This window comes from Sminthopsis crassicaudata, chromosome 2, assembly GCF_048593235.1.
Source record: "Sminthopsis crassicaudata isolate SCR6 chromosome 2, ASM4859323v1, whole genome shotgun sequence".
Taxonomy (NCBI): domain Eukaryota; kingdom Metazoa; phylum Chordata; class Mammalia; order Dasyuromorphia; family Dasyuridae; genus Sminthopsis; species Sminthopsis crassicaudata.
In genome coordinates, this window is record NC_133618.1 from 531,632,980 (window position 1) to 531,652,975 (window position 19,996).

A 19,996-nucleotide genomic window follows, 5' to 3' on the forward strand; every position below is an offset into this window, starting at 1 on the left:
TATTGCCTTCAACATTGATTAAAAAAAAAACATATGGTGGTGGGGGAGGAGACTGTCAGGGAAAGCAAAGGGAGGGAAGGTGAATGAGTTAGGTAATAATAACTTATACAGTATTTATGCAACATAATAGAGCAATCATTCTATTATTTCCTTGGCACAAAGTAGTTTATTAGTTTGTCAGCACAAGGTCCAAAGGGAATGGGGTTATAAAGAAAAAGTAGGGAAGGGAAATATAGAACAAGAGGTGTTTTATTAATATTTATTAATATAAGGCTTGGGAAGGTACTTTAAGCATTCAGGGGCCATAGATGGGCATTAGTAAGCAGAAAATTAAAAAAGAAATAAGGGAGAGGGGAAGAGTGAGGAACAGAAAGAAAAAGGGAATAGATGGAATCAGAATTTCCAAGTTGGAAGGGATATCAGTGGTCTTATATGAAAATGAATTCTTTCTATACTGCTCCCCCTACCTCTTGCCAAGGCAACAAATGATCAGCAAGATTCTGCTTGAAGATGTATTATAAAGAGGAACTCATTTACTTCCCCAAACTGTTTTTTTTAAAGTTTTGAATGATTGATTGTTAGGAAATATATTTCTTTTCTGAGCTAAAAATTTCCTCTCTGCAGTGAAATATAAATCTCTTAACAGTGAAGATTTTTTTTTTTTTTGTCTTTGTCTCCCTAGAGGCTATCACAGGGTGTCAAACATGGAAGGTTAAAACTCAGTATTTATGAATTTGAATATAATTCTACTCCCACTGTTCTAAATTCTGTCCCTGGGGTAAAGCAGGGCAAGAGAGTGATCAAATCTCTTCACAACTGCTTACTTCTCCAAGCCAAATCCCCCTCCCAGTTCCTTTTGTCTCTACTCCTCTTTCCAATCTGGCTGTCCCCAAATTCCATTTTAGAACTGAATACAGTACTCCAGAGATGGCACTGAACTGAAACTCTGCCCATGTCACAATTTCCTCTGGGGCCAGGCTAGGCAAAGGACCCTTCATGGCAAATCCAATTCACAAGTCCAGAGCCTCACCAATGCCAATGTTTTCCAGCTTCTCCTCCTCCACTATGTCATTAGGAGAGCTAATGACAAATGGAATCATTTGCTTGAATTGAATTTTGCCCAAGTAGCATTGTAGAGTTGGTATTAGAACCCTGGGCTCTATGACTTACCAAGTCTCATTTAAACCTCTCTTTCTGAGCCTTACTTCTCTTATAAAAATGTATTTATGTAAGCCTATGATTTTATTTCTGTATGAAACACCTGGTAAGAAAAATCTGCCACAAATGCAGGTCCACAACTTGTTCACAATGAACAGTCTTACCCCAGAGAGAAAGGGCAGCTGGGTGGCTCAGTGGTTGGAGTGCTGAGCCTGGAGGCAGGAAGATTCATCTTCATGAGTTCAAAATCTAACCTCAGACACATAGTGCATGGCTCTGGGCAAGTTAATTAACTCTGCCTCACTTTCCTAAGTTATATGGCAAATCACTTCAGTATTTTTGCCAAGAAAATTCAAATCGGACCAACAAGAATCAATCAGAGATGACTGAAAAAACAATAACAACTGAAAACCAACAAAGCATTTAGAGTCTAGTTGGTTTGCTTTAGGGTCATGTATCAGAGACAGGATTTGAACCTCAAGTCTTCTATCCATTATGCCATGATGCCTCATTTTGACAAAAGAATGATAATAGTGATACATTATCACAAGATTGTTCTGGGATCAAATGAGATCATGTTGGTGAAAATACCTTTTAACTACAAACCACAATACAAATTTGTACAGAGATTACTTCTCTTTCCTTAAGGGAAATTCTTAGGAATAAACAGAAGGAACCAATTAGAAAATGAACAAAAATAGAAAAAAGGGCCATATTAAGTTCCCCTTCCCTTGCCCTATTTCGTAATTTTGCATATGAATGGTCTTGATATAAATAGCTCCTAAATCATTAAGCCATAGATTTATACAGTATACAGGAACATTGGGGCCCCATGGGTTCTATTAATTCAATTTTCTGTTTAGCTAAGGTATGATACTTACCATCTATGGATTGTTAATTTTTAAAGAATATTAAACACAGTAATATACTATACTCAAACATCAACATTTAAATTTAACTCTTAGCACTAAAATTATATTGAACCCAATCTTTCTTTGATACTCCAAAATAATGGAGACTGGGAAGCTTGGAGATGTTCTAATGATTCTGTCACTATCACTAAACAAATATTTACTAAATGCCTAATTATGTGAAAGGCATCTTGACAACGTGAATAAAAGGCCAGTCGGGAATCAGGGAAACATATTAGCATTGGATCTAGGCAAGGAATTTCAATTCTTATTGTTTCAGCTCCCTAAAACAATAGAGAACAATTGTATTGTACTGGGGGAAACAATATCCTCTTTAGGAATTCTCTGTACCAATGAAATCATTAGATTGAAAAAACTAAGTAAAACACGAAAGGTATGTTAATAAGCAGCAGTGAGGATACAATATGGATAGCATACTAACCCTTTTTTCAGATTCATAATCTAAGATGGAAAATAAATATACGTACAATATTCCTGGGATACAAAAGAGAATGATCAAGAAGACCAAGAAAATTTGAGATATATAACATCATCATCATCATGATTCTGAAACAAGGGGTGGTGTTGAGGAAAGGCTTTATGGAAGAAATAGTACTTGAAAAAAAGACTTTGAAGTATGGGAAGGACATTAATGTATGGAAATGGGGGTGAGGAGGAACAGGAAAGTCTATTCCAAGAAAGTGAGCAAAGACCGGGAAACAGATGACTGTTCAAGGCAATAGTTTGGTTTAGTTGAAAAATACAATATAGTATGTGGAGGCATGAAATGTGACATAAAAGTAGAAAAACTGGAACTAGACTTTAGGTGATGAGTAGTTTATTTTATAATATTGGCAGCTGGGAGCCATTGAAGGTTTTTGAGTGGACAAGTAACAAATCTAAAGCAAATCTTTCAAACATTATTAAAGAGAGAAAGACAAATTTAAAATTCAAGGCAAGAAGACACCTGAATTACGGTTGCTAATTATGAACTTGGGCAAATTATTTTTCTATGTTTATGATTCTTAACCGTAGAACAGATGTTAGATGTGATGACCTCTAAAGCCGTAAGATCACAAAATTATTGCTGGAAGAGAACTCAGGAGTCATCCAAGCCAAGCACAAAAATTTTACAAATGAGGAACTGAGACAATGAGATTAAATGATTTGCCCAAGAATCTACAGGCACTAATTAAGTGGTCAAACTAGTTTTAGAATCTAAGTCTTCTTGTCACCAAGACAAGGGCTTTCCCTACTGAGCCATGTTATCTCCCTGAAGAGATTCTTTTCAGCTCTAAAATTCTATGATCTGGGAATGCCTCAGAGACATCACTGAAAATATCAATGAATATTCCTTGGAACTGTAGATGTAGGAGGTATGGGACCAAGAGTTCTACTCTAAGCACTGAGAAATGAATCTATCTATATTTGCTGACTTCACTTGCAAAAGCAAATGGTAGGTGTGGGTTACTCACTGCTTAACCATGAATCATTAACTTCAGAAGTAAATCAAACTCAGGCTTCTTGCTCAGGTACTATCTTGCTTTCCTCCATTCTTACCCCAAACACATCTCCATGTGAGCCTTTTCTTTTTATTCATTTCCTCTCTTTTACTAACCTGACAAAATTATTGTTATTAATGTACTAACCAATTATCAGAGTAATAGCTGAAAACTATGGATATTCCTCTCATTAACAGCTGAAAATTATGGACAATCCTTTGTGATTTACCTCTAATTCCAATGCCATATATGCATATTATTTGATCTTACTGTTATATTATGCTCACTTGAATAAAAGACAAAAATGTAAAAATCAGCACAGATGAAGTGGGTGTGAAGTTTCCATGGTATACACACACACTCCACATATATCTCTGTTCCTTAACAAGTTATAATTTCAAGACTAATGAAGAGTGAAGAAATCAGTTCAAAATAGACTTTGATTATGGTAATGTAAAAATAGTAGCAGTAACAAAAATTGATAGGATAGAAAGGAAAATCTACTTTGTTATATATTTTTCTTTTTAACAACTTTAAATAATAATGGCTAACATTATTAAGCTCCTACTATATGCCAGGAACTTTGCTAAGTGCTTTACAAATACTATCTCATTTATTCCTCATAACAAACTTGGGAGGTAGGTGCCACTATTTATTAATTTGTTTATTTATTTATTTCCAATTGAGGAAGTTGAGGCAGACAGTAGTTAAGTGACTCATTCAAAGTCACACAGCTAGTTAGGTATCTGAGGCTGGATTTGACCTGAGGTTTTCCTCACTATAGCCTCAGTGCTTTGTCCATTACCTCAGCGATCATAGGTCTGCATATGATTTCATCACTTATTTGATTTGACTAATCTGATTATTGTTAGATAAGAATGTACCTGTAATTTAATGGGAATAGGGAATTCCCAATGAGAAACTCCCATTATTTATGCAAATGGGCCCAGAAACATTAAGTGACTTGCTTATAACCAGTCCTGTCAGAAGCTAAGTCTGTGATGCAAGAGCCAATTAACCTACTGAGGAAGCTTCCCAGCCTCTCTTGTATTGCTGACTATTAGACTTAAAAAGATGCATTTCTGAACAGCAAGACTAAGACAACTAGTAAGGGATAGATAGATCTTCTTATTTAAAATCTTGTCACCTTTGAGTGTCGGAGGTCAAACTAACAAACCCTGAAGGAGACTTTCAGGAATAAATTCCAGCTCATGGCTTGTTTTGTCTTTCTCATCAAAGTATCAAATGTGTCTTTCTCACACAGCAAAATGTAAGAAGTCATAGTCTCCTGAGCAGAGGGATTCTGCTGTCTCTCTGCAGGCTTTAAATCTGTATCAAAGAATCAAAAACCTTCACAGTCTTTTCATCCTTTTGATTATTTTGGGTATTTAAATCATTCTCCATTATCTCACATGTTCTAAGTAACACAATGTGCCACTTCTACCACCTTATCAGTAGCTTCAACTTGTTCTTTTTTTATTTGAATTAAAGTCTCTCCAATTGGAATATCATTTGAAATCTTGGAGTTATTGAGTACTAGTTATTCTTTTAAAACACATTTCCAGAGCCTTTAAGTTTGTCTTCACCAACAAGGTTGTGTGGAAGTAGAGTGGAAAAATGTTAAAATTTGAAGTCATATTTATAAGATTGGGGTTCAAATCCTAGCTCAGTCACTAACTAGTATGACTTTGAATCTTGGATATGCTGGAGCCAATCACTAAAATATAAATGACTTAGATTAAACTTAAATGTGCCCAACTTTTTGGTTGTTAAATATTAATCAGCATACCTCTTCCTCAAACAAATAACATAACTTTTCCAGGCTTTGAATACCTGATGTGAAAAAATGGTTACACCAGCTCATATCTAAGGTCCCCTATAGTTCTAGATCTATAATGCTTTAATTCATACTGCTGCCACACAATGCTAGGACACAATTTCTTCCTAAGTGCTCCTTCATGTTTCACTTTTCATAGAATTTCAAGGACAAGAAACATTAAGATTTTGTCTTTAATGTTTCAAAATGAAATGGAATATCTGTTATTATTCGATGAGTCAACTTTCTCAGCAAATCTCTTTTGTAATAGCTTTTCATATCGAAGAATGCCCAGAACTATAGGAAGATTTCCAAAGAATAATAAACATTAAGCTTATATATCCTCAGGGAATTCTCTCCCAAATACTAGTAATTCACAGGCTTTGTCACATTTTAGGACAAATCTATTTTATTCTAATTTGCATTTTCATTGCCAGTACAAAAACATGGGGCAGATAGTCCCCCCCCCCAAAAAAGTGCTTTGCTCATTCTCATTTAGACTTTGTCATCTAAAAGAAAATGGTCAATGTAAAGGACATTTGAAATCTTTGTAGTACTTACACAGTCTCATTGTCAAAGCTTTCTCTGTATGATCTCAAAGCATTAATACATATAGGATCAGTTAATCTCTTTGTACCCTGATCAAAACCAGTGGCAATGGATCCACTTACATCCTCTAGAGTAGAATTTGTCAAGAAAGATGAAAGTAAATTGGTTTTTATATGCACCATAAAATGATTTAAAGTATAGATAGTGATCATGAGTGGTTGCATTTCTAAAAATATTTCACAGATTTTTTTCCCCCTACAGTGTTGTGATTGCTTTTCACTAAATATATCTAAACATCTAATACAAACTTTTAAAATACAAAGATGTATTTTAAATACATCTCTTAAAATGGCTCAAACTATTTGATTTGCTATTTCCTGTACCAGAATGCCTGTCTTTCCATGACCACTAATTGAAATCTTACCAGTTGCCCCCAAATTCAGCTGAAATGTCACCTCCTAATTCTCAATAATATTTGTAAAGGGCTGAAATTCTGAGTTGATGCAGGGACAACTGAGTACTTAAGGCTAATTACAGATTGGACAATACTCTATTAGCATATGCTTGGAAAATGGCCCATCCCACTATTCTGTGCTGGTTCAATCATTTGGTGTATACAGAGAACTGTAGGAGGGACTAGGGGGTGGAGTTAGTGAGAGTCACTTTTGGTAGTAGACAAAGGAGAGGAGAGATCATGGAGATCCTGTGTAGAATTCACTTCTACCCCTAAAGACCAAGAATAAAAACCAAGGATTTTTGCTTATCCTGACTCCGGCTGATTCTGGGACATCCAGGGTGCTAACTCAGTCTTAACAAATATTAATTAGCTTCTATGAAGCACTTCAAGGTTTTCCAAAAACTTTACATGCTAACTCATTTGATTTTTACAAAAATCCTGTGAGGTAAGTACTAGTCATTCAATCTCCATGGGTCTTAATATATTTACTTATAAAATGAAGGGGCTGTACTTCCAAATTTAAGCCTATGAATTCTTCAATTTCTAACTCTATTTAAAAAAACTTTATTTATTTGCATCAAATTAATTCCCTAATACATGTTAGGATCTATAAAGGTACTGGGGACATGTCTAATGACTTTATTTTCCCCTCACTGACTAGGACAGAATAATAAATTTGGCTAAGTTGAATTAAAAGTACTTATAAGAAATCTTTTATCTTTCAAAAACCAATAGAATCAGAGTGTATGCTGGCTAATAGATTAACTAAATACTCAAAAAAAGTATTGCATTTTAGGGCTTTAGATTGGAACTCATGCTTAACTTGAACCATTGATTTTCTCACTATGCTTTGCTATTGCTCAATTAATTGTCATTGATTTAAGATATTTGTTTACTATATTGCTTTGTACAATAACAGTAGCTAGCATGTATATCGTGCTTTAAAATTTATCTGTGAGTATATATGCTATTTCAGCTGATCCTGATACATCAACCCTGCAAGGCAGGTGCTATTATTCTTCTCATTTTATAGTCGAACTAACTGAAACAAACAGAAATCAAATGACTTACTCAGGATCACACAGCTAATTATATGTCTGAGGCTAGATTTTAAATTATGCCTCCCCAATCCCAAGTCTGGTACATTATCACTGTGCCACCTTGATATGCAGGGCATCAAGTCAAAGAGCTGAATATGTCTGGAGGAGGGCACTCTGAGGAACTCTTTGCTGATACAGCCCTTGGGTGCAAAACATTCCTCCATTTTTACTTGCCTGTTACCTTAACTAATCTACACAAATCACCCCAAATATTTTGTTCTTCTCTCTCTTATCAATTGCTTCTTCCAAAAGGTTCAATGTTGGCTTCGTCCTCTAAGATCTCATCATGTCATGGAAGAGAACCTGGGTTCTAGAAGTCTATAGTGGAAGAAAAGAGACTCTGACAAGTCCTACCAAAAGCTAGACAGATTAAATTTAGAGAGAGTCCTTGTGAACAGTTTGCAGAGGAATGAAATTTTGGTGTTACCACAACTGGCAAACATCATCTATTCATTAAATGATAGTAAAGTTATGTTCATTATTTTGGGAAAAGGGGAGCCCAAATGCACAAAGTCATGGGCCTCTGAAGTAATAAAGCAAAGACTACTGTATCCACAGAAAATAACCTGTTCGGGAAGACCAGAGTCTCCCTACTGGATTGTAAGCACTTTGAGGGAGGGATTGCCTTTTATCTCTTTTTATATCTGCAGGATTTGTCACAGTGCCCAATACTTACTAGAAGCCATAAACTTTCAGTGATTGATTGACTAGGAGGATCTTCATGAGTTTTTCTTCTGATGGCAAAGCCTTCTGGAGACCTGGGTAACCACCATTTTTCAGAGGAATAGCAGATCTTTAGGGAAGGATACCATTGCATGGAAGGAGGTGGATTATAGAATCCTAGAGTCAAAAGGGATCCTGAAGTTCCCCACTATAATAAACTGTAGCGATTTAAATAGTTATCCCTACTACATTGCAGTTTCCATGTATCATGGATTGGCATAAGAAATTAAATGGAAAATTTGGGGGAAGTTTTGTGGAAACTACAGAGACACAAGGTGAGAAGATGACACACAAAAAGTTTAGAAACTCAGAAATACACACACACAGAATTGTATAATATCAACCCAAATTTTATAATAAAGTACTTCTATGGGATAAATACCCCATTTTTTAAAAAAATAAAAAATTTAGACTTCTCTGGCACAAAAGAAAGGTTAAATTTATGCAGATTATCCAGATTACAGGGGTGCCACACCCCTAACTCCTACAAGTGGAAGGGATACAGTACATGAACTATTGATAGGGACAATATTCACATCAAGGGAGAGTAGCTAGATGCTACAGTGAGTGGATCACTGGGCTTTAAATCAGAAAAACTCAGTTTCATGAGTTCAAATCTGGCCTATTTACTAGCTGTGTGAGTAAGTCACTTAATCCTGCCTGCCTCAGTTTCTTCATCTGTAAAATGAGCTGGGGAACAAAATGGCAAACCACTCCAGCATCTCTGCCAAGAATACCCCAAATGGGGTCAGGGAGAGTTGTACATGATTGTACATGACTTACAATAACTTACAGATATTATCATTAGACAATTTTCCTAAGATTAAAAAGACAACAATCATATTTAATGTGATTTTTGTAGATCCACACAAGTTGTAGTCATCCTTATATATAGCATCATATATAAGTGTAGAACTGGAAGGAGCCTCAGGCCTAGGCAGGTTATCAATTGTCAAGGTCACAAAGGCAATAATCATTAGAGGCAAGATTTCAATTGACTTGTAGAGCCATTGTTCTTTTTACTGTTACCCTGATACAATCATGTATCATGCACACTTTTTGGTGCAACCATTATTATTAATTATTAAAAATTAATTCAATAGCTATTGCTTTTCCTATCCCTCTATATTTTTTTTTTGGGGGGGGCAGGTGGTTGTTAGGGGAAAGGATCAAATTTGTGATTCTTTTTCAGTATGGGAAACTCCTGGTGAAAAAATACCTATCATTGAAGGTCATTTTAAACTTATAAATTTAGATAATTATCTGAGGGATTGAAAAGGTACATTATTAGCCCAAGGTCACATAACCATTTGTAAGACTTTAAATCAAGCTGGTTTTTTTTTTTTTTTAACCACAGCATCTATTTTCACTGTCTTTCTTTAAGAGTTCGTTTTCTTATTGAATTATTTTTTAAGTATCCTTTTTTTTTTTGGGGGGGGGGGGCTTTGGACTAACTAAAAAAAGTTTAGTGAATATGATATTTTAAACATTTTCACTGACAGAAAGCATACCTCTGAGAGTGAAGAATGAAAAGAATCTCTAGTTATCTGTCCTTAACACCAACACCCACATCACTCCTTTACCTAGCCAAGAACTGATAAACAAAAGCATGTATAAAATAATTATATACATATGTACATACATCTTCCCCCACATACATATTTGTGTATAATGGTAGCAGCCATCTTGGGGGATGGGAGAGAAGGGTGAGGGAAAGATAAAAGAAAAAAATTGCATAATAACTTTATCATATGTTTAAAAGAAATAGCAAGTGTGTATTTATTAAATCTATATTTTCATGTATAATCATCTTTTTTTTTTCTATTCTACTATGTTATGGAAATACTTATTTCTTTAGTTCAGAATAAAATTAATAAAAAGTCTTTCCCTATCTTACTTGTGGCTCAAGTAGTCAAGTTAAAAGGGAATTAATTCAGGGAGAATAAAGGAGAACTTTGGAAGATACACCAGAATATTTCACTCCTTCAAGCCCAAATGATACTTTTAAAGTCTTTCTTTAAAGAGGTATCTCACTTATGAAGAAGTGTCTAAAGGTGGACAATACAAGTTAAAAAGGGAAGGAGAAGGTGAACATGATGAAACTGTGGGTACCTGTAACTAGAAGGCTGTGAATTACTGGAGAATTTCAAACTTCAGACGTCCTCCACCCAAGCTCTGCTTTGGACTTTGATCAATTGAAAGGATTTTGCTCCACAATGTCCTAGAAAATAAACTGGGAGCAGCAGCATCTGGATTTTCACTAAGCTTCTCTGCTGAGAGTTTCACCATGTTTTTCTGCTAATTTATAGTTGGCTCAGTGGGAACCAAATGAAACATATTTTTTTTTTCCTATCTCATAAACTGGGTATTCAAGTGCCATTGGCATAGATTTCAATACTGTTCTTACTTCATATTCCTACAACCATAACGAAGAAATCCTTCTTTCCCAATGCCACGTACATCATTATGCAACGCAATAAAATCCTTTTAATGTTTTTCAAGAAACTCCTCAACAAGGGAAATAGTCTTAAGAAGAGGAATGGAAAGTTATGAACCTGCAGACAGATCCTAAAATTTCAATATACCCAATGGGAAGGAATGTCTCAAAATGATATTACAATACAGACTAGTACAGTATGTTTTGCTTCATTTTGAGCTGAATTTTTAATTTTATCAGTTTTGGAAGAACTCTTAGTGGGGAAAATCTTTCCACTGATAAAGATCAGCAACATGCCTATAAATTATTATCTTAGAGAGTTTCTTGAATGCACTGTTAGGGTAGGAAATTTGCCCATGGTGACAGCTAATATGTATCAAGGGCAGGATTTAGAGTCAGATTTGCCAACTCAAAAATCTACCCCCTACTCACTATGCCACATTGTCTTAGTATAGTAGAGTGTATACTGTAAGAAATCCCCTCTAAAGGAAAGGGTGGTCAGGAGTTTCCAGAGCACCATTTCATATGAACCATATAGAAAATGAGATATGATGAGGGATAGAAGTGAGGAGATTGCAGAAATTGCTGGATAAAATGAAGGTTAAACTAGATACAGAACAAAAACCTTGAATTCATTGGCTGACAGTGTTAGCCATTAACACTGTGTGTGGCACTGGTATTTATTAAGCCACAGAATCAAACTAACCAACTAAATAAATAATTAAACCTATTGAAGGGAGAAGGGATGAGGAAGGGGAGCATCAAGTCAGAAACAGATTATCACCTTTTTTTATAAGCATCTTTATACATCATGAAACTGACATGAGGAAAAAATCCAGCTAGTTTCAAATTTGGGTCATGTGCAACCCTGCTGATCTGGGTCTTTTGGATATGAATTTGAGAGCCGTGTGACCAGATTTTCCATTCCAGACTTAAAAGTCTGGACCTACAACTGAACTCATGAGTCACAAGCTGCATGTAGATAATAATGCTTGTGGCTTCTGAGAATTTCTCTTATTTCATGATGAATATTCTTGCCATGGACACTGAGCTCCAGCCAGACTAATTGGAAGGCTGTCCATGGCCGGACTGTTTACTCCTCCCTCCAGCCCTAGGCACAAGCTGACTTCTTCCCTTTTCCCCAGAAGCCAGCTTATAACTTACTTCCTCTATGAAGCCTAATGAATCCATAGAACTCTAATGTTGCCACTTGTCTGACTCCTTCAGCACTTATTCAATACAACAGCTATTTCCCAAGGATATATTTTAGTAAAATATAGTGTAAAGAGCATTGAATTCAAGTCCCCAAATCTAAGACTCTGTTCTAACTAGATGCTAAAAATCTGAACTTCAATTTGCTCTTCTGTACTTTGATTATTATTTATTTGTATTATTTTATATAAATAATAATATATAGTATATTTACATATATAACGTATATTATATTTATGTTATATTTATTTGAGTATAACTATTTATACTACCTAGTCATAAGGTTGTTGTGATAAGCAAACCAGAAAGCATGGAAAAGTACTTCATACCCAGAAAATACTAATAAATCTGAGCGGTGATTATTATGACAATGTGACTAATACAGTCCTAGACATCCCAGAAAAGAGGAAGCAGATAATATTGTCCAGTGCCCTTAAGAAGCTTATAATTCCTTTGGAGAAAGGAGACAATACGTATGAATTAAAAAGAAGTAAATAGTAAACCTACTATTGACTTATATACAATAAATGGGGATATTCACTCACAAAGAGAGGAAAGAAATGCTGACTGGAGTCACTGGGGAAGGCTTTGTCAATGAGATGAGTTTTACACTGAGCTTTCAAAGATGGATAAATGTACCTTCCGAGTACAATTCTTCCTTTGCAACAACAACAAAATTCAGTTCTGCATATATATATTGTACCTAGGATATACTGTAAGATATTTAATATATATGGGAATGCCTGCCACCTATGGAAGGGGGTGGAGGGAAGGAGGGGAAAAATTCAGGACAGAAGGGAGTACAAGGAATAATGTTGTAAAAAAATTACCTATACATATGTACTGTTAAAAAAAATGTTATAATTATAAAATTAATTTAAAAAAAAAAAAAAGAAAGATGGATAAATGGGTCTAGAGAAAAGGAGAATGACATTTCAAGTGACATTTAGTGAAAACGAACGAGGTGCATCTGTGGGATGGGTATAGTAGGAATGGGATGATCAACACTATAGCTTGCCTGAAATATGGAATTTGTATTAGGAAGTAATGGAAAGTAATGTTGAAAAATTAGTGTTATTTATTAACATTTGGTTACATAAAATTTATTTGAAAGTGCCGACTTATCTCCTTGATCAAAGCCTTTTTTTTGTAGGCTTCAGGACCACAGAGATCCACTCCCTTCCCTTTACCAATGAGGAATTTGTCCAGGGTTACAAATGTATTAAGCAGCAAATCCACATTTGAACTCAGGTCTTTTAACTCCAAATCTACTAATCAAAAACATGGATCATACAACTCTCTTCTTGAGCATTCTTCTTCCTTGTTCTATATAAACCGAATAGTAAATATATGTTGACAAATGCTGAATTCCTTGCCTTTGAGTATCCAAATAGACAAATGAGACAATCAACATTGTTTGTTTGTGAAGGCAAAAAGAAAATAAAAAGAGAAGAAGAAATGAACATTCTCTATAATAATCCAGCAGAATTTCAGGTCCATAAAGTTCTAAAACTAGTCAGTCTCAGGTCTTGATTTGGAACACATCTTTGAAACTAGACTTCCAGACATGACTCTGAATCAGAAAATTTCCTCTTAGATTTAACAAAAATTCTTCCAACTTCAGCTAAAACCCACTTCCTCTTAGAGAGCAGCTGATTATCATCTGCTGAATAATAGTCAGTGAAGGTACTTAATATACATTTGGGATTTATATGCTGCCAAGGTAAATTCAGCTGATGACCTGTGACCCCTATTCAAGCCATTGCATCAGTACACAAGTGGTTTTTTTGTTTTGTTTTTTTTTAAATCAAGCGCCTTCTATCTCTTTGAGCTTCACTTTTGCCCTGGAGCCTTGAAGCTCAGTTCCTGGCTAAGTTTTCCCCAGCCTTAGACTAAATGACAATTCAAAATAAAACATACCTTAATCTTGCTGCCAGCAGTGGTTGGACGTCCTTTCTTATCTGCTTGTAGATTTTCCGGGAATAAAGCCTTTATAAAAGGCCTGAAAAAAGGAGTAAGAGAATAAGTAAGAAATCAGAGAAGAGCTTTAGTGGCTAAAATTCTCCTCCTAGAGTGGTGTTTTAGAGAACAAGCATATTCAGGTACAATGGGACAATCCTGGTAGAGGGCTCAGAGCATAGTAACATATGCCCTAAGACACAACAGTTATTACTAGAACGTAAAGCTGGACATCTGATTCTCAAAACCTGTTTCCCTACTTTTCTCCTTTCTTTTATTTGCCCTTTCAATTTAGTATCCCCTGAAGTTTAAAGCCTGAATATATTATTCATTTTTGATTTGACAGTGTAACCCTCTACTTTGGTCCAATAAACTCAATGGGACTATGTGTCCTCTAGAATCTGTAAGGTAGATGAGGGTAATATACTTTTCAGCAGTTTAGTGTAGTATCTGGCACATAGTTGGCATTTAATTGCTTACTGACTACAAATTTACATTTATACCATTTAGATTTTAATATTATGCAGTTGTTTTGTGAATTTGATAACAGAGAACCAAATCCCCACTACTCCCAAATAGTTAGTTGGAGCTGGTGGAATTATTCAGATTATTTCCTTGTTTTGCTTTACTTAACTTGGCCAGAGAATAAGCCTAGTCATATTATGTGTTCTGGTGGATAGAATGATGGAGTTGGAATCAGTAGGACCCGAGTTTGAATTCAGCCTTATACACTTAGTAGCCCAGTGATCTTAGCTTAGTCACTTAATTTCACTCAGCATCAGTTTCCTCACCTATAAAAGGGTATAACAAGAGTGCCAACCTTGTGATGATGATCAAATGAGGGAACCAATGTATGTGGAATGCTTTGGAAACTTTAAAGCACTAATATAAAGTTCTTTACCACTCTTCAATAAAGGAATAAAAAACCACAACACACTTTCACTTTGGTAAAATTAAAAATGTGGAAACATTCCTTGTTCGGATTTTTGATGCAGTTAGGTCTTTATCATGAATTTTCTAGCATTTTCAGGGAATATGCTAGCAATGAAGAGAGATGTAAAGAATCCTCACATACGATGTCCAAGGTGAAGGGGGAGCACTAGCATCATCTACCTTCTGATAATTGAGATCACAGAAACAAAGGTCTGTAGTAGGAATATAATTCAAAAACGTATGGCAACATGGGAGAGAAAATGAGTGAGAAAAAGAAAGAATACTTTTCTGGTCAGGAAAAACTTACAGATCTGGCTGGAATAAAAGGCTTGCTCTCAAGCATGAGAAAAGATGCTATAATGGAAAGCAAATTGGATTTCAGTCATATGGCCTTCGTGAAAATCCTGGTTTATATCTTCTTGATCTTGGCAAGTCTCTAATTCTGGGGGGGGTGGGGGGTGTCATTGTTCTCATCTGAAGTTTAACTAGATTACTTCCACATTCCTAAACAGATATAAATCAACAATCCCAGAAACTTTATCACATGCATATATTCTTACTCACAGCTCACTGCTCTGCATTAGTTCAATCAGATCCATGAAGAGAACATCACGATTCCTTTCACAAAAGCCATCCATGTCATAGGATACCTGGCCCATATAAATAAGTAATTAAGCTTGCATCTTGGTAAATCCATACTAAAACATTTTCATGATTGATAAAGGCATTTTTCTGATTTGAACAGACATTGCACTTAGACTGAGCACATGCTATATGTCAACACCGTCAGTTCACTTGTCTGATAAGTAGACAGTTCTGCTGAATATTGCATATCTGAAGAGCTCAGACTTTTTCTTTAAAAGGGAACTTCATTTGTATGGGTCAATAGGGCTTAATTTTGTAAAAAATTTATTAACACCAAATAATCCTTCAGCTAACATTTCATGTAAAAGGCAAACAAAAACATATTGTTATTTTATTTTAAAAGATAGTGCTAATAACAAAAGACTAGGAAATTATTTGTTTTGAGGGTGTCCCAATTTCCTGTAGTAACAATAGCATTTCACTGCATTCATTCACACACACTTTGGCATTCCTTATGAATAACAGCAAAATGAATCAGGACCAATCTCAGAGATCAATAACAAATTCTGATAAAAAAGTTCACTTCAATTATTCCATGTATTAGCCACTAAATGAACTAGACACAAAGAAGTCACATTGCATTATGAGTGCCTCAAGGGAAAGGACTGTCTTTTGTCTTTTTGTATTCCCCACACTTATCACAGTGCCTGGCATATAGTAGGCATTTAATTAATCTTATTGACTATTTCCTATAAAACAAATTGAATAGGTCAATAGTGAAATCACTTTTTCCTTTTCTTTCTAAAATCAAAGTTTCTTACCATACCTTTCCTGCATAATGATGAATGATAAATCCTTGATTCCAGCTGTTGAAGTGCTCATGGGTTCCAATCTGCATCTGAAGTTTTTGAAGCAGTATCTGATCAGCACCCTCACCCACTGCATGCATTGTGGCACAGACATCATCCAGGATGCTCATGATTCCAGGAGGATTCTAATTTGACAAATCAAAAGGGCCAAATCATCACAAATTTCAAATAATATAAATCATGTCAGTTTCTTGCTTGAGAAAATAAACAACTGTCTTGAAAAGCAGCATTTCCCTTAAAAAAGAAAAAAATTCAATTAATGACCCTTAAAGAGGAGGGCCAAATAAGAGGGATAATGATGGAGGAAAAAAAAAAGACTTTTCTGTGAAAAGCTATTTAATAGCCTTTAGGTTTAATTGAAATTTCACAGAGCACATGGTGTTCTGAAATATTTCCACCATAATAACTCATGTATTAGGTAATATCACAGTAGAGAGAAATAGTCTTAAAGCCAGAAATTCTAACTGTGATATATATTGATTGTATGAACTTGAACAAGTGACTTGACCTCTCAATGCTCTAGGCAACTTCTAAGATCATTGGCACACAGTTTAGGTGAAAATTGTTATTGTAACTCAGGGATAGACTACTAACATTGATTAAGTTATTGAAAATGTCTTATATGAGGGGGCAACTAGGTGGCACATGGATAGAGCACCAGCCCTGAATTGAGGAGGACCTGAGTTCAAATCTGGTCTCAGACACTTAACACTTCCTAGCTGTGTGACCCTGGACAAGTCACTTAACCCCAGCCTCAGAAAAAGAAAAAAAAAAAGAAAGAAAAAAAACGAAAATGTCTTATATGAGAATACCAGATTACCATAAAAAATTATCTTATCATCTACATATACACCCCCATTCACAAAATAATTTACTAGCTGATATCCTATGTCCATCTTTGTTGAATTATTCCTCATTTGATTTTAAAGACCAATTTTTAAAATTTTTTATTGTTTGTCACCTTTATTTCCAAGTATATCCCTCCTTTCCTTGGAGCTCTTTTGTCAAAAAGGGGAAGTAAAAGAGCAGGAAGACAGGGGTAGGAAAGAGAGGGGTGGTTTGAGAAGACACATATTCAGACACTTAGAGAGAGACTAAGAGAAATAGAGGGAAAAGAAATCCAAAGGGAGGGGTGGAGGGTGTGTGTGTGTGTGTGTGTGTGTGTGTGTGTGTGTGTGTGTGTGTGTGTGTGTATGGGTGTGTGTGTGTATGTGTATGTGTGAGAGAGAGAGAAAGATAGAAAAAGAAAGAGAGAGAGAAAGAGAGAGAGAGAGAGTAAGAAGGAGAGGGAGGGAGAGAGAGTTCAGTATAACTAAGCCACACATTAGCAGAATCTAATGTTATTTATAATGGGCAATATTCTGAGATTGATTTTATTTAAATTTTAATTACATGTTTAAAAATACAGAAAATCTTATTATAATCTTGGGAACATGGAAATTTTAGCCAGGCTCAATACTTACAACTTTGTTCTCTATAAGGTCACACACGATTTTGTTGTTAAAGTACTCAATTGGAGTCCATCTAATGCCTTCATGCACATACTCCACCTGCAAGAGATAAGTCAAAATTCTCATGATCCCCTTTGATGTTGTTAGTGACTTCTGATATGTAAGCAGATCAGGCTGGCTGCATACTGGCTGCACTTGGCCTTTTTGATGTTTCTCACACATGACACTTCACCTTTCATTTCCCTCCTCCCTTGCCTTTTCCAGGCTAAACATCCAGTTCCTTCAATCAATCTCATATAACATGGATTCAATTTCCTTTACCATCTTATCTTAGTTGTCTGGTTTCCTCTGGGAATTTTCAACATCCTTCTTAAAGTGTGGTGCCCAGAGATGAACACAGGATTCTACTAATGCTGTTTCTCATACACAAAATTTCATCTACCATTTCTGTGAATTTGTTGTAATGGCCATCCTCCTACCTGAAAGGCACTATCTTCTTCACCAGTTCAACTGCTCAAATGACACTTTTCATATGAAGTCTTTCCTAAATCTCCTAATAGCTTGTACATACTTGTTTCTACTCCTCTATATATTTATTTATGCACATGTTATTGCTATTGCTATATTACAAGCTCTCTGAGCACTGTCAGAAACTTTTATTTTGTTAGTGTCTCTCTAGTACCCAGCCTGTCATTCAGTATTTATTAAAAACCTTGTTGATTGACTAAAAATATACTAGAAAAAAATTTAACATAGAAGCTTTGTTATCATTTAAAAAACTACTCTTGAGTAATTATGATGTAAGACCAGTAATTTTTCTTTGACTAGTAATTAAAACTTTGTGAATTTATTATGTCAAGTGAATGCTGATTATAACATTAGAGATATAGAAAAACTTGAGCTTTATAAAGAGGTGGATGTGGTATCTGTTGCATTCCACTGGTCTTTTTGATATAAAAATGAAGCTTGATAAAAACAAGCAAAAAAAAAAAAAAAACAAAAAAAAACTACCAAAAGAAAAAACAGGAAACACAAAAACTTATCTAATCAACTACCTGGATGCAGATTAGCCAAGAACTGTTGAGAACTTCAAATTATAAGTCTGGGATAACCAGGAAGAACAGGATAAGAGGCAAAAGTATAGTATATGGAAATGGTATATGCAAATTGAAAGGAACTGAAAATGGGATTATGTTCACTCAAAAATTACTTTGCCCAGACCTATTAGAGGAAGAAGTATTAAATTTGTTATCTTCAAACTTATCAGCTCCCAATTCTTTCTAAGTAGAAATTAAACAATGGTAAGAACAGATCAATAATACTAATTTTTTGAATTAATCAATGAATCCCATATACCTATTATGTACCAAATCAATGTGCTAGCTGCTGTGGGGGAGAGATGTACAAAGAAATATAAATTATATCTTTTAACTCCTACAATCTTTTGTATGGAGAAGATAATAATACAGGTTAATATGGTAAGAAAAAGTCTAATGTAAACAATAAAGCCCATAGAGAAGAAAGACAGAGATCAACTTGGGCTGAATTGAAGACAGGATTCATAGAAAAGATGTAATCTGCACTGAGCCTGGAATTGGGAGGAGGGTAAAATTGGATGGGGAAGAATTGTCATAGCAGACCAAAAAAAAAAAAAAAAAAAAAAAAAAAAAAAAAAAAAAAAAAAAAAAAGATTGGCCTGGGGGCTTCAGAGGAAAACAATGGTATGAGGAAAGTACTGAAGATGAAAAAACTTAAGATGGAGGGGATAAGTAGCTGATATGAAGGTTTTATATAAGTTTGTGGATATTGGAAAAGTTATATGGATCCAATTCATGGAAGCCCTCAATTATGAAGATAAGGAGTTTCAACTTAATCTTATAGTCAACAAGAGACCACTGAGGATTTTTAAGTAAAAGAGTAAGTTGTTAAAAGATGTTCTATTCTTGGGGTGGCTAGGTAGCTCAGTGGATAGAGCACCAGCAGCCCTGAAGTCAGGAGGACCTGAGTTCAAATATGATATCAAATACTTAACACTTCCTAGTGTGTGATCCTGGGCAAGGCACTTAACCCCAATTGCCTAAGGGGGGGAAAAAAAAAGTTCTATTCTCATGATTAAACTAAGATATTGATTTCTTTCAATGAGAAACAAGTCTTGCTACTCTTTAGAAACCAAAATAAACTATCTCAAGTCAGATTCCAAATCCTTGCCCCTATTAAGAATTTATTTATTTATAGGGAAAATTGGGCATGGAATAACCAAGTTTTTCCTTTCAAACACTGTGTGTGCCACAGACAATGACAATCGAGGCTGGAACCAGGTTTAGATTTTCCACT

General features: G+C 35.2%; 1 protein-coding gene across 2 annotated transcripts in view; it reads right to left on the reverse strand.

Annotated features, from left to right (window-relative positions):
• Nucleotides 1–19,996, reverse strand: part of MYO1E (myosin IE) — a 223,413-nt gene that overhangs the window by 78,318 nt on the left and 125,099 nt on the right. For both annotated transcript variants that reach the window (XM_074294635.1, XM_074294637.1), the window contains exons 13-16: nt 17,675–17,761; nt 16,169–16,336; nt 15,322–15,407; nt 13,786–13,867 (exon numbers count right to left, since the gene is read on the reverse strand). In XM_074294635.1, coding sequence (XP_074150736.1) covers nt 13,786–13,867; nt 15,322–15,407; nt 16,169–16,336; nt 17,675–17,761 — 423 coding nt within the window. The remainder of the gene's footprint in view (nt 1–13,785; nt 13,868–15,321; nt 15,408–16,168; nt 16,337–17,674; nt 17,762–19,996) is intronic.